Source organism: Saccostrea cucullata, unplaced genomic scaffold (assembly GCF_032062105.1).
Source record: "Saccostrea cucullata isolate Sc308-1 unplaced genomic scaffold, CSIRO_AGI_Scuc_v1 ctg1472, whole genome shotgun sequence".
Taxonomy (NCBI): Eukaryota; Metazoa; Mollusca; class Bivalvia; order Ostreida; family Ostreidae; genus Saccostrea; species Saccostrea cuccullata.
In genome coordinates, this window is record NW_026939643.1 from 9,020 (window position 1) to 23,362 (window position 14,343).

The 14,343-nt window shown below is 33.4% G+C and overlaps 1 protein-coding gene and 1 long non-coding RNA gene across 2 annotated transcripts in view; both read left to right on the forward strand.

The window, feature by feature from the left end:
• Positions 1–336: 336 nt before the first annotated feature.
• Positions 337–884, forward strand: LOC134253500 (uncharacterized). Its single transcript, XR_009989137.1, has 3 exons — positions 337–428; positions 532–598; positions 695–884. It is a non-coding gene; the product is annotated as an uncharacterized LOC134253500 (long non-coding RNA).
• Positions 885–5,351: 4,467 nt separating this feature from the next.
• LOC134253502 (uncharacterized) overlaps positions 5,352–14,343 on the forward strand; it is a 39,923-nt gene continuing 30,931 nt past the window's right edge. The window contains exons 1-2 of the mRNA XM_062736025.1: positions 5,352–5,373; positions 5,636–5,689. Coding sequence (XP_062592009.1) covers positions 5,352–5,373; positions 5,636–5,689 — 76 coding nt within the window. The remainder of the gene's footprint in view (positions 5,374–5,635; positions 5,690–14,343) is intronic.

Genomic DNA, 14,343 nt, shown 5'->3' on the forward strand with positions numbered 1-14,343 from the left:
TGGGTTGTGGTCGTGACAAGTATGGAAATAATCAGTATATATGTCTCCCTAACATTGAGAAAACTGATCTGGTAGAATTCTGTCATAATGGAATTATGGGAATAATTCAAAGAGGTGAGCAACAAAAAGTTTTTATTAATTGAAGGGTAATGATATTATAAAATTATTATTATGTAATTAATTCAAGAGTAAAAAAAATTAATCGACTTACAATTCTCATACATCAAAAGATCATAACCCAAGGAAACAAATAACGTCTATATTTTATTTTCGCACACAAAACAGTCTTACCATCTTTGACAAAGTCTGTCATATGTATTTAGGATATTGCTTGGAGACAACTGAGGGAAATCTGTTTTCACGTGACTGCTCAGGGTTTATAGAAGGCTGTCCAGATGATGCTTACAGGAGCAATGAAAATTACAATTGTAAGAGCAGTAATAACTTAACTTGTATTTGTATTTGAGTTAGGTAACAACATAACATTTACCCAGTATAAACATATTAAATCTTCATATTTTACTTATTTAGATCCTGCGTGTCAACAAATCAACATACAGGATCACTGCTATCTTGCCGATCCTTCCTGTTCAATAACGTAAGTAAGGGAAATTAATGCATACAGCAATAGTGCATTTATATATGTATCTATGAGGTTAGCATCATGGGATCCAATATCTTTTGTTTCAAACAGAACACAAAACTTAGACCTTGGTGTTTATAACACAACAACAATAAATAATCAAACAACCACAATCCAGGAGCACGACTCTGCCGATATTGGTGCAAAAGTAGGAGGACTGTGTGCTGGAGTGATTGTCCTCATCGTTCTCCTGGTCCTAGGTGTTTTTCTGTGGAGAAGAATACAAAGGCAGAAAAATAAGACTAAAGAGCCAAATTCAAGTATGCATTGCTTTATTTGAATTTAACAATGTAATGAAGAAATAACATTTTTTTTTATTAATAACCGTTGCTTTTGGGGGTCAATAAGATAATTTATTATATAGTCTATTTATAGTCCCTATATAATCTATACAAACTCAAACAGTTCATAACACTACATATTCACCGGATTTTAGGCCGTATTCACCGGAGGGTCAATTCGTGTGCAACGGCATTGTGTAGTCACAATCAAAATATCAAACAACGTTGTAAACAATGGTTGCAACGGCCGCAGCAACCTACGTATCTGAGCAGGAAAAGGATTATTCAAACCTTTTTCAGGATTATTTTTTAACATCTGGACGTGTTACACATAGCCAAACTCGGTAAGGAAAACACGGAGGTTACAAACAGTAAACTTGAGATTTTTTTTATTTTCAACAATGGAAGATCGAAAATGAAAATGGTGTCGTCATACAGCCTTCTATGTCTTATCTATACAAATCCCGACTATATAATAAAACAATTATGGACTCTTTTGGTGTTGAATATGGTTTGTTATTCACCAGAAAAATATCCATATTTACCGAGGCGGAAGCTGGTGAATAACAAACCATATTCAACACCAAAAGAGTCCAAAATTGTATATTAGCCAACTTCGATGTACAATATTCAACAAGTTCAAAGAGGTTCATTATTTGATTTATTGATCAAATCAAATGGATGTCTCTCCAACGTAACCCCAGTATGTACCTTGTACCCACTCCACACCTTTTCGAAAATCGTGAACGTTACGTTCCCCTTAGTGAGCCAGGTACAAATTGTTTGCATTAATTTGAAATTTTCGATTCATTAAATTTTTATTTTTGTTTATTGTAAAAAAAAACGAATATATTTATTATATTAAGTGTCTCTTTCATTTTTAGCGACTCATTCACGAAATGCTACTGATAGGCCATACTCTAAAATGTAATGTAGACGGTATTTTTAATAAAGGTATCTTATTTTAATTTTTTTGCAGAACAAAATAAAGATGAGATTTGAAAAAGTTTATAATATAATTTTTGGACAACCTCTTTTTGTGTTTTATAACTAAAACGGTGGATTTCAAAACCAAATTTACTTTGCGTACGTTGATACTCTCCTGACCGTATTGCATAGCCATAGAATGACATTATAATAAAAGCAAATTTACACTTCACACATGTTTTAATAAATTAAGCGTAAAATTTTTCTAGAACGATGTGGCTTTTCAATAAGATGATTGTACTATTATTGTAAAGACAAACTTTTTTGCAGGAAAAAGGGAAAGTGACTCTGAATGTGACATAAATGAGAAATACACTGATGGCGTTCATGAATTTTCATGTAGTTCTCCATTGCTACCAACTAAAACTAATGGAGGTGGAGGTAAAGAAAAGTATCACATATCATAGCTGTGCATAAAATTTAAAATGATACAGTAGTGTATAGTTAGTGTACAAAAAATTCAAAGTATAATAATTCAAACATTATTCTGTGTACAAGGGGTGATCAAAAAGTTCGCAATCTATCTCTACACCTAAAAAACACCATTCAGTTTAGAAAAAAAATGGTACTCACATAGCCATACACAAGTTTTATAGATAGCACATGCTTTATAAAGTTTTGATCCTTGTTTGTGACGTCAAAATATGTAAAATTTATGGTAGCCTATATCTTAGAAATCCCTTTGAAACACAGTATAATAATTTGTACACAGTTTATTAAGACAAATGACTTCCTATAAAATCAATTAATGATTGCGTTGATCGTTTTAGTAAAGGGAGGCAGATGGTTAAAAATGATACTTATGTTGCCAAGTGAAAGCAAGTCAGAAAGAGGATGTGTTTTTAATTAAACAATTTGCTAACAAAAACCTCAAATTTACACTTTTAAAAAACAATTGAATACTTCAACAATAGTATAATTATTAAAAACCTAATATATTTTTTAATTTAAATTTTACACATATTATATATGATAAAAAGGAGGCACCATTTTCCATCCCCTTTGAATAAATGTCTCTTCAAAGACAGAACATTTGGGCTTTGATGGTTGCCATACTTATAATTGGAAAGGATAATATTGTCTGTTGTCGAGAATTGACCAAGAAAAGTAAAATTCAGAAAAATCATTCAGCTTTTGTGACCTACAGCTACAAAGAGGGTAACGTTACCGTCTATATCACGTGTTTAGTGCATAATTGGAGAGGACTAATTTAAAATATTTTCGACACTGAAACCAAATGTTGTTTCTTTCATGGAAGTTATTCAACTAGTTTGCGAACTTTTTGATCACCCCTCGTATGTGTTGTGAATTGATTAAATTAGATATCTACACAGTAAAAAACCAGAACATATTTACACGGAATAAATTAAGTTTTACCAAAGTATATTATTAGATAATCAATTTAAAAGCGAAACAGTTTCTCAACTTTTAAATGAAATGTGAGAAGATTTCATTTTTTTTCAGAAGGAGATAGGATACCAGAAACAGGCAAGCTAGAGGAGGGAAAGCAAGTTTGCACAAAGACCAGTGTACCAAAGAAAGTTTATAATGCCATAGAAGCTGATATTAGTAGTAAACAAGAGGAAAAAACCAATGATCTCTCAGAGGATGTCGTTAAAAATAAATCAGAGGAAAAAATCCATGATGTCGCAGAGGCTGGCGTTAATAGTAAACCTGGGAATATAACCAGTGGTGACACAGAAACATGTGTTAATAGTAAGCTAGAAGAAACAGTTTCTTGTTTACAAACTATTAGCATTGATAGGGAACCAGAGGAAAGAGAGCACGATGATATCAATAGTAAATCTGGAAAAAGAAGCCTTTGTAACACAGAGAACAATGTCAACAATGAACCAGAAGGAAAGGCATACGAAGATGAAATTTATGGTAAATATGATCAAATGATATATTATATATTTTGCATATACTAGTATATTGACAGATACAGAGAAAGAGAGATATAGAGATATATCTGTATATACCATAGATCAGTAAAAGCAAAAGGACTGAGGACTTGCTTCCAAACAAAGAAGGGGATTGGCGTACAGAAATTTCATTAAACAAGAAAATTTCTTAACTTCTTTTCAAGAACCTCTGGACCCATGTTAAACATTAATTAGAACAAAACATCCAAGGCAAAAGAAAATTAGAATACATATAATGAAGTGCCATGAACACTTCCTAGGGAGGGATAATCGGGGGAAAATGGTGTCATTAAAAATCTTTTAAAGAACCATTGGACCAGTAATGATGAACCTTATATGGAAGCCTCCTGGAGTACTGTAGATTTTAAATCCTTTAAATCCATGGGGTAGGTTTTTGAATAGTTTTAAATTAAGGTCAAGATCTAGTAAAAATATTGAGACTATTTTTTTGGTGCTAGATCCATTATGACGTCATAATTAATTTCTACATTCTTTTTTTACCGTACTTTACGGCTTTAGCAGAATTATGTTGAAAATAGAGTAATTTAGTGTCATTCAATTTCAAATCATACGAAAATAAACCGGATACCTATATTAAATTTGATAAAAATTTGAAGAAGAGGCCATGAACGTACTAATTACCGTTTTCTGAGAGGCTGTAGGCAATCTGGATACATTTCCTTTATATTCTGTATATTCTGTATATTCTAACGCGCGGTGACAAGGTTTTGCGTGTGTTATAGAGATTTGAACGTCGTGGATTTTATAGAGAAAAAATTCACTGAATGTAAATATATGCAGATAAATTTAGTTCATAGTTATTGTGAAGAAGAGTGGCTTTACCCAAAGGTGTGAAATTTGTGGCCACGGGGTAAGAGGTCCTTTTGTTGGGAGGGATTTTATTTATATTTAATGTAGAAATGTATTTTTTTTATTTAATGTATTAAATTAATTACATCGTGTTTTTGTGTATAAGTTGGACATGTTTTACATCGAGGTGTCAAATTAAATCGCCATTTTTGCAAGGGCATACTCTTAACAGATCTCGACCATTTTTTTGAAAAAAAGTTAAAAGATATTTTCCTTAACTTGAAAAGTGCTGCTACTCTCTTTAAATCCAGAGGATTATTAATGAGGACATAAATACTTGGTAAAGGTCAAGCATATTTCGACTTGAGAACAATTAAATATTAATCTAGCTAATAAATTGAAAACTGAAGCACTTTCCAGAAAAGACAAAAATACAAATTTTTGATTTTAACTAGGGTATGCCCTTGCGATTTTAAAATTTGTTTTTGACCTCCATTCAGTACACATTCCATGTATTTATCACCAAACGTAATTTATTACAAAGTTGGTTGCATTATGTTCTTTCAATACGTTTATGTTATAATAAAATAAATTTTATTATCTTATAATAAAACAGCTTCACAAAAATTGATTAAGTTTGTTATTTTTGTTAAAATGCATAATTTGTATGAAAATGTTCTCTGCACCTGGGTATCTAAGTGGCAAATGGAGCACAATCAAGAACAAGGTGTGAAAATTTTGACAACGTTACAAACTTGTACAGGCCATATTCCAATCAATCTTAAATATTTACATCACAACAGTAAGACTCCAAAGGAAAACAAGGCGTTAAAAGAGGGGATAATTTCACGGTGCATGATTGATAATAAAATGAATAGCAAGATTAAATTTTGTACATGTACTTATGTTTTACTTACTCATAAATACACGTATAAAGCTATTGGAATGTCTGTATTTTTTTATTATTTCGATGTTTTCCTCTTTTGTAGAGTTTTTGAAACATTTACTAGGTGAATACAGCATATGGAAAACAAAAGTTTCAGGTGAGCATTTCTCCAAAATTTATGGTAATTTATATTTTAAGGTTAATATGCAATCCAAACTTAATTTCTGATTATACAATCTTTAATGTATGTAGTTTATTCAATAAAATTTATTTCACTTCAAAAGTTTATTCTGCCTTTCTTTTTCCTTTCAGTATACTCATAATAAAGTTAACCTTTTTGTTACTTTGAATCAGTAAGTCATATTGGTGCTGGACAATTTGAGTAAAATCTTGAGTAAGAATAGAACATACATGGCCTCAGAATTGAAAACTCACATGTAAATATCCGACAGTTTTCTTAAGAGAAAATGTATCATGCAATTTTTACAAAAAATAAAAAAAATGATTCAAATGTGTCTCAGAATAAAATGTGTAAAATTAAAGAAAATTGAACAAGTGGTTTCAGATATTTCGGCGATTAAAATAACAAGCATTCTGAGAGTATTGCATAAGCAATACATGTCCCCTACCGGCTTCCCCTTTCTCTTCAGGATGTCATTTTATAATGTGCAAAAGTCATGTCCAAGGTTAAATGAAAGATTTTCAAGTTGTAAATGCCTTAAAATCTAATAAAATAATAAACATTAAGACGACAATTCAACTCATTTATCCATCGTCTTTTCCTCGCTTCATATTTTTGTCGACAATCGGAAGTTAGCGCAGTTCGAACTCGATCTTAATAAAGCGATTATGAAAAATATTCAAAATGCCATAATTCTGTCAAAAATCAATGAAGCAAAACGAAATTCAAACTTGATCTGTAACTCATTTAGATACACTCATGTACCAAAATTCAGCTCAATATCTGCAAGCGTTTAGAAAAAAAGTGCGGAAAACCAAGTGGGAATGAAAAATATTCAAAATGACATAATTCTGTCAAAAATCAATGAAGCGAAACGAAATTCATACTTGATCTGTTACTCATTAAGATACACTCACGCACCAAAATTCAGCTTAATATCTGCAAGCGTTTAGAAAAAAAGTGCGGAAAACCAAGTGGGACAGACTGACGGGGACAGACAGACGGACGGACGGACGGACGCAGTGGAAACCTATAGTCCCCTCCGGTTTCACCGGTAGGGGGCTAATAAAAGGCAAAAAACCTTAAAATATTCAATAGATGACTTCACAATAATTGACCTATGATCCATGATATGACCTTGACCTTTGAGTACATAAAAGAATGGATACTACTTTTATATGTGTCCAAATAACAGCCTACTATTTATGTAACAGAAGCTACACTGCATTTTATGAAAGACTGTTACATGCTTGTTTATTGCACAAAGCGTTAACATATTTCAAAATGTAAACTCCACAGTGACCACTAACTAAAATTATATTTACCACACAGGGGACATTTTCCTGTAACTGCTTTAATTGTAATTGGTAACAATTTGATGATATGGTCTAGTTATTTCTCTGTAAAGGTTCTTACTTCACAGTAACATTCATAGATACGAGGGTTTTATACACACGTCTTACGACGGGGCGTATTATGTTTTAGGCTTCGTGTCCGTCCGTCCGTATATCTGTCCGTCTCTCTGTCTGTTAGCTTTTCTCGTGTCTGGCTCATAACTATAATACTCTTAGGCCTAGAGTTATCAAACTTTAACAGCTGATACATCTAGGGTAGAAGTTGTGTTGCATGCAAAAATTTGGTCGTTCTGATCCTTAGTTAAAAAGTTATAGCCAAATATGGAAAAATCTTCTCCTGTCCATAACTAGAAAACTTTTAGACTATTAGACCTAGAATCATCAAACTTGGCCAGTTTGTGTATCTTAGGTAGAAGGAGTGTCGCGACCTATTTTAAAGTCATTGTGACCTTTAATTTAAGTGAAATTTTATAAAAAGTTGTCTTTTTACTACTAGTATTCTTTTCCACATCCCAAAAATGTAAGAGTATTGCGCTATCCTTACTAAAAATGTTTAATCAAGAAAGTACTCTTTTCAGCATATATATACTTGTCAGCAATCTATAACAAATATAATGTATGTTACAGATATGCCGACTTTCCCATGAGTGTCATTAGCAAGCACTGGTCAAGAAAAATTTTGATAACAGAAAATTTCATGTCAAATTAGAGAGAAATTAATGAGTTTAGTGTAAGGAGCTTACTAATAGAGCATCTCCTATCAAGCAGGTGGGTGAGCCTGTTGGATTAGAAATTGTCTTGTTTGCGATAGCATAAGTTTTAAAATAAATTTGATTAAAACTTATCTGATATTTATGTATAATAAACTTTTTTGATAGGGTACACTGTAAACTGATCACAAGTCGAACGCTTTTTCACCTTGTCAATACCTTTTGATAAACAATACGTTGTAGGTAACTCTTGATTATCTGTTTTCTTTTTTACCCATCTAATCAATTAGAGTTGTCTTGCTTAGGTCGAACTCCTCTGTATGTAGTATTAGGTTCCATTTGTCCATATAAATAGCATATTTATACCTGTCTGATGTTATATCTATAAAAAAAATAATTGAGAATTTAATAGGTTTTAAAAATGTTTTAGGGTAGAAAATGCAGATTCATTCATTTCCAGTCAAAATTTTATTAATGAGTTCAATGTAGGAAGGCTAGTTGTCTCAATCATTTCTATAGAGCCCCTCTGATAAAGCAGTCTTATCTAAACCCTTTAGAAAATTAGATAGAAGAACTGTTGGTCAGTTTATAGCATATGTCATTGATTGATAGTCTTTTATTCCAAAATTAATTTGGCATAGAATATGTTGTTAAGACTAATGTAATACTATTTAATCTGATAGGCATTGGCAAAGTGTAACACAACCAGTATAGAAAGCTATCAATGATTTAATATCGTTAGAATTAATGCCTACACGACAGGGGATGAATAAACAAATATTTTAAGGAATGAAAATCATGACATAATTTTCTTGCACTCTGTTTAGATAATTTGTAATTTTTTGACGGGCGTGTCACGGAGCAATCACCCGATTTTAGTTAATTAATTGTGAATGAGAGTGTTACTGATAGGTTGCAGGTGCGCGGCGCAGGCGTTGTAGCCCTGTATCCCAAGAGTGTAATTTTAGCTAGTTAGAGAGAAAGCGAGCGAGCAAGCATGGATTTATAATTTGTTTATTTGTCATTTCTTTTATCGTTGTTTATTGTGCATGATGAAGTTCTGAGAGATGAAGTTGAGCACTAGATTGATTTGTGTGAGAAAGTGGGGCCCTGGGAACATGAGTGAGAGCGAAAGGAAAACAAGTCTGAAAGTCTATGAGTGTGGACGTGGATTTCTTATTGTGAACTTTGTGTATTTTATTGTGTTGTAATTATGTAAATAAACAATGTAAATAAAAACTATAGTCATTGTTAACCGGTGCCAATGACGGGGAGGACCCCCGTCACATATTATGGTGGCAGCGGTGGGATGAGATTATCTTAACTATTTCGACATATACTTTGGAAAATTAACTTTTGGTCAAATACTGTAAAGATGCCACGGAAGAAGAGACAGGAGCCAATTGAGGATATTATTCCCGAAGCTGTTCCTGAAGTTAGACAGCCGTCCAACCTGATTAAGCCTACCCCATTCTACGGGAAACTCGACGAAGACTTTGATTCATGGATTAAGAACTTTGATAGAATATCCAGAGCTAATTTCTGGACCGAACCAAGAAAATGCATAACGATACCTGCATTCCTCCGAGATCAAGCTGCAGATTATTATGAATCTTTAGACGACGATGTGAAAGATGACTATCATTCTGTCTGTGACGCTCTGCGGGAAAGATTTATTCCCAAAGAACTCCAATCACTGTATTATTCGAACTTGTTCCGATATAAACAGGCAGAGATGCAAACCGTAGAAGATTATGCGGCGAACATAACGAAGCTTGCTACTCGTGCCTACATGGACATGCCTGGGAGGCAAAAGGAAACCCTCACTAAAGAGCATTTCGTCCAAGGATTGCGGCCTGAAATCAAGAGGTATGTGTTACTTTCTAACCCTAAGACGTTTGAGGAAGCTTTCAGGCATGCGAAGAGGGAAGAATGTAACAACTTCCTGGCAGATGCCCCGATGGCCAGAGGAACTGTAGCATCGATGTCTTACGCTCCTACGAGAACGGAAGAACTGGAAAAGTCACTCGCAGACCTGACCGCCAAGGTGTCAGTGATGGCAACTGAAATCGGTAGATTCGCATCTAAACAGCAATTTGTTCCTCCGTCTCGAGGACAAAGCCGTGGAGGAAGCCGAGGAGGAAGAGGCCGAGGATTCGGATTCCGCCCCCGACCGGACCGATATCTTAGGACCACGGATGGGAGACCAATCTGCAACAAATGTCGTAGAGTAGGACACATAGCAGTCCGTTGTAATGAGCAACAAAGAAGCGCCAATTCGGAAAACTAAAGTCCGCCCTTTTGTGTGGAGGTAAAGGGCTAGAGGATCTAAAATACCCTCCTAGAGACAGCCGGTTGCGTAAAAGAGAAGAGGATAATTCTTCCGAAAGTAGTGAAAAAAGGGTTGAAAATGTGAAAAATGTATGTGAAAATATTGTTTCTTGTCAGTTAAATCCTAAATTTTGTACCGCCAAAATTACAGGATATGTGAATGAAAAATGTGCTGCGATGTTGGTCGACACCGGATCTAGTGTCAAGATTATAAATGAAGCTTTCGCAAACCGGAGTGGTATGGTGCCGGCTGGAGGAGTTAGTGTTACATCGGCAACGGGCGACCGTGTTGATAAAATTGGGAAAATGCGACTTTAGAATAAGAATTGGTAATGGAAAAAAAAAATCGGATATTGTGTATGGCAACGGGCGACCGTGTCGACATAATTGGGAAAATGCGACTTTATTATAAGAACTGGTGAAAAAAATCGGATGTTATGTGTAATGCTTTTATTGCCCGGGATTTCCAGCATAATTGTATTCTTAACTTTGATATTTTGAAAGACTCTGCATAATAGATTGATGATACAAATAATTCTTTGTCTATAAATGGTGAGTGTAATTCATTTAGTCTCTATGCAAAGAAGTTACTGAGAGTGTGCAGAAGGCATATGTAATTTTGAGAAGATTTTATTCAGTCCAAAAAATGACTACTTTTTAAAGTGTATATACGTAGGTTGTGAATATGATGTATATCTAAAATGAACATTTGTTTTGAAAAAAAAATGTAAAGATAAAACGCAAAAATCTAAGAAAAAAGGTAAAACATGAAATGTGTGTGCATGCTAAACTATGTTATTATTTCTGTGTGTAGTAATATCTCTTTATCCATGAATGTGTGATTCTTGTAAGCGATTTCAAATTGTCATTCTCAGTCTACTAAATGTAATTTTATTATAGTGTGTGTCGGGACGCCACACTTAAGAGGGGAGGTATGTCACGGAGCAATCATCCGATTTTAGTTAATTAATTGTGAATGAGAGTGTTACTGATAGGTTGCAGGTGCGCGGCGCAGGCGTTGTAGCCCTGTATCCCAAGAGTGTAATTTTAGCTAGTTAGAGAGAAAGCGAGCGAGCAAGCATGGATTTATAATTTGTTTATTTGTCATTTCTTTTATCGTTGTTTATTGTGCATGATGAAGTTCTGAGAGATGAAGTTGAGCACTAGATTGATTTGTGTGAGAAAATGGGGCCCTGGGAACATGAGTGAGAGCGAGAGGAGAACAAGTCTGAAAGTCTATGAGTGTGGACGTGGATTTCTCATTGTGAACTTTGTGTATTTTATTGTATTGTAATTATGTAAATAAACTATGTAAATAAAAACATTCGTCATTATTAACCAGTGCCAATGACGGTGAGGACCCCCGTCACAGGCGTATTATGCTCTTTTTTAATCTTTAATGGGATTAAAATGTAAAGGTTGCTTCACGTTAATTATGTAGAGATTTTTCTAATTTTCCAAATTTTTCATCCTACTTCAAAATAATATTTACCTGTCACGGAGCAATCACCCGATTTTAGTTAATTAATTGTGAATGAGAGAGTAACTGATAGGTTGCAGGTGCGCGGCGCAGGCGTTGTAGCCCTGTATCCCAAGAGTGTAATTTTAGCTAGTTAAAGAGAAAGCGAGCGAGCAAGCATGGATTTATAATTTGTTTATTTGTCTATCTTTTATCGTTGTTTATTGTGCATGATGGAGTTCTGAGAGATGAAAGTGAGCACTAGATTGATTTGTGTGAGAAAGTGGGGCCCTGGGAACATGAGTGAGAGCGAGGGGAGAACAAGTCTGAAAGTCTATGAGTGTGGACGTGGATTTCTCATTGTGAACTTTGTGTATTCTCTTGTGTTGTAATTATGTAAATAAACTATGTAAATAAAATCAATTGTCATCAATTACCAGTGCCAGTGACAGGGAGGACCCCGTCACATACCATAAAAAATTTTTTTTGAGGAAAAAGGCACTTGCTTTCTATTCTTTCTTTGAAATCTGTTTAAAGATGTGTAAAAAAGCTGTTTTCAGATTCGGTAAATATATTAACGATTCTATGAAGCATATTAATTTAAATTTAATTTTTTATCTCACAATTAAATTAGAAATATGAGGTATATATAAAAAAATATTGACTCTCATACCTATCTAATTCCCATTAGAAAACATACTGAAATGCTGCTTTTTAAATCACAATTACAAATTGTTTTCTGTGCATGTAAAATAACACGCATCCATCAACAAGAGTCATCGTTCCATTATCGCCCTTGAAAATATTTTATTATGAAACAAAGTATTAATTTAATGTTTTTTAAACAATACTGCATCTGAAAATTCTGTACAATTAAAAGAATTATACTTTAAGAGATAGAGATTTCTCAATTTACACTGTTTAAAGGAACTGAGTATAATGTTTTAATCAAATTATAATAAATAACATGTTTGGCTTTCCAGAAAGCCTTAAATGTCATCTCTTTGGCTCCATCTGTGTCAAAGAATAAACAGTGGAATGTAACATTTTTCTTTTAAAGACAGAATAGTTTTATTATTATTTTTATGGGAATGATAATTAGATATTGAACAGGAAAAGTGGTAGCTTTCAAACTCCAAAATCGTATGTTGTAGATGGGAAGGAAAGGTTTAAAGTTTTTTATTTTTTCTGAAATACCATTTATTTGGAGAAGACATAACTATACTAAAAGAAAAAGTATGGATAAGGAAGATGACTTGCAGTGAACATGCATTTACAACAGTGAAAGATTAAAGGGCCGGGCTGGGACTCAGATTTGATGAAAATATATTTTTCTGAAATTTTCTAAATAATATCACGATTCATGCTTAAGCATTTCACACTGAACTATATATAAATCGTGTTTAGAAAACTCTTTTATATGGAAAATCCTAAAACTACTAATTTTGGGACACGTTTGATTGAAACGTATTCTCATACTTTAGTATGTGAAAGGATTATAATCTTCATATAAGCATGTATCTAACTTTGGAATAATTACATTTGTAAAAGAAAATTTGGATGTCAATTTAAAATACGTTAAACATAAAAGAAAGAATGAATTGGCCATTCATTCATACCTTCGTACTATTCAAATAGAATCAATAAGCAATTCATATTTTCTGAGATTTTTTTTTAAAATCACATAATATTATTATAACTAAAAGAATTTTAGATGTACTTGTAACATCTTCGCTAGCCAAGGGTTTCTGATACGCTACTCTCCTCATAAACCCTTGGGCTATGGTGAAGTCAAAAGACGGGATTGTTTTCCGTCACGTGATCAAGAATCTCTCAGGTACGCACAGATTGCGTCATTGCAAGAAATAAAGACACGTGTTAAAAAAATAAAATCAAAGATATTTCAACAATAATTAAGTAGCAGTTATTAAGGTATGTTTATTCATTATTTATGGAACAAATCTGAAGTTTCAATATAGTCTTAATCACATATTTAGAAGATTTTGGATGACACCATGGCTATTCATAGAATTGAATGTTATCTTACGGATCGTTGTTTACTTGCGTTTTTCATTCTGATATTAAAGAATGAAGATGTATCCCGAACGCAAATATCGTCAATTACAAAAACAATTGCTGATTGGTCGACCTGGGTTTACTGGAATCCAATCAAAACTCTGGAAAAAACCCCATTTTCTATAAACACCGTATGCCATGGGTTTATGAGGAGAGTTGCGTATCAGAAACCCTTGGCTAGCAAAGATGCACTTGTACGAGGGCTGTTCAATAAATAATGTCCTGAACTATATGACATACAATACAGATATCATATGACATTTAACTTGACTTTCTCTCATTATTGAATCTTTTGTGAATTTATAACAGTTTATGTGACCACTTTTCATCACATAGTTTCAACATGAGAAGCTGGGAAATAAAGGCTTTCTGAGACACTGTATTATAAATGAATGCTAAAGAATCAGTAAACTAGAGTGAAAATAAAAGCTTCATCAAAGCTGCCGTAAAACTTGTTAAATATCCCAAAGACATATTAACTGAAATATGTGACATTTACAGCATCCAATGCCTGTTTTATTGGCAAAAGAGCAGGTGAATTTCAATGATAAAAAAAATGACATAATGGTTATCAAAAATGGGTACCCTCCTTGCCAGCAAAAATTATAACAACTTTTGTACTGTTCGCCAAATTTCAACAAATAATATTTGATGATGTATGATTGACTTTAAGACACAAATTTGATAGACATCACATCG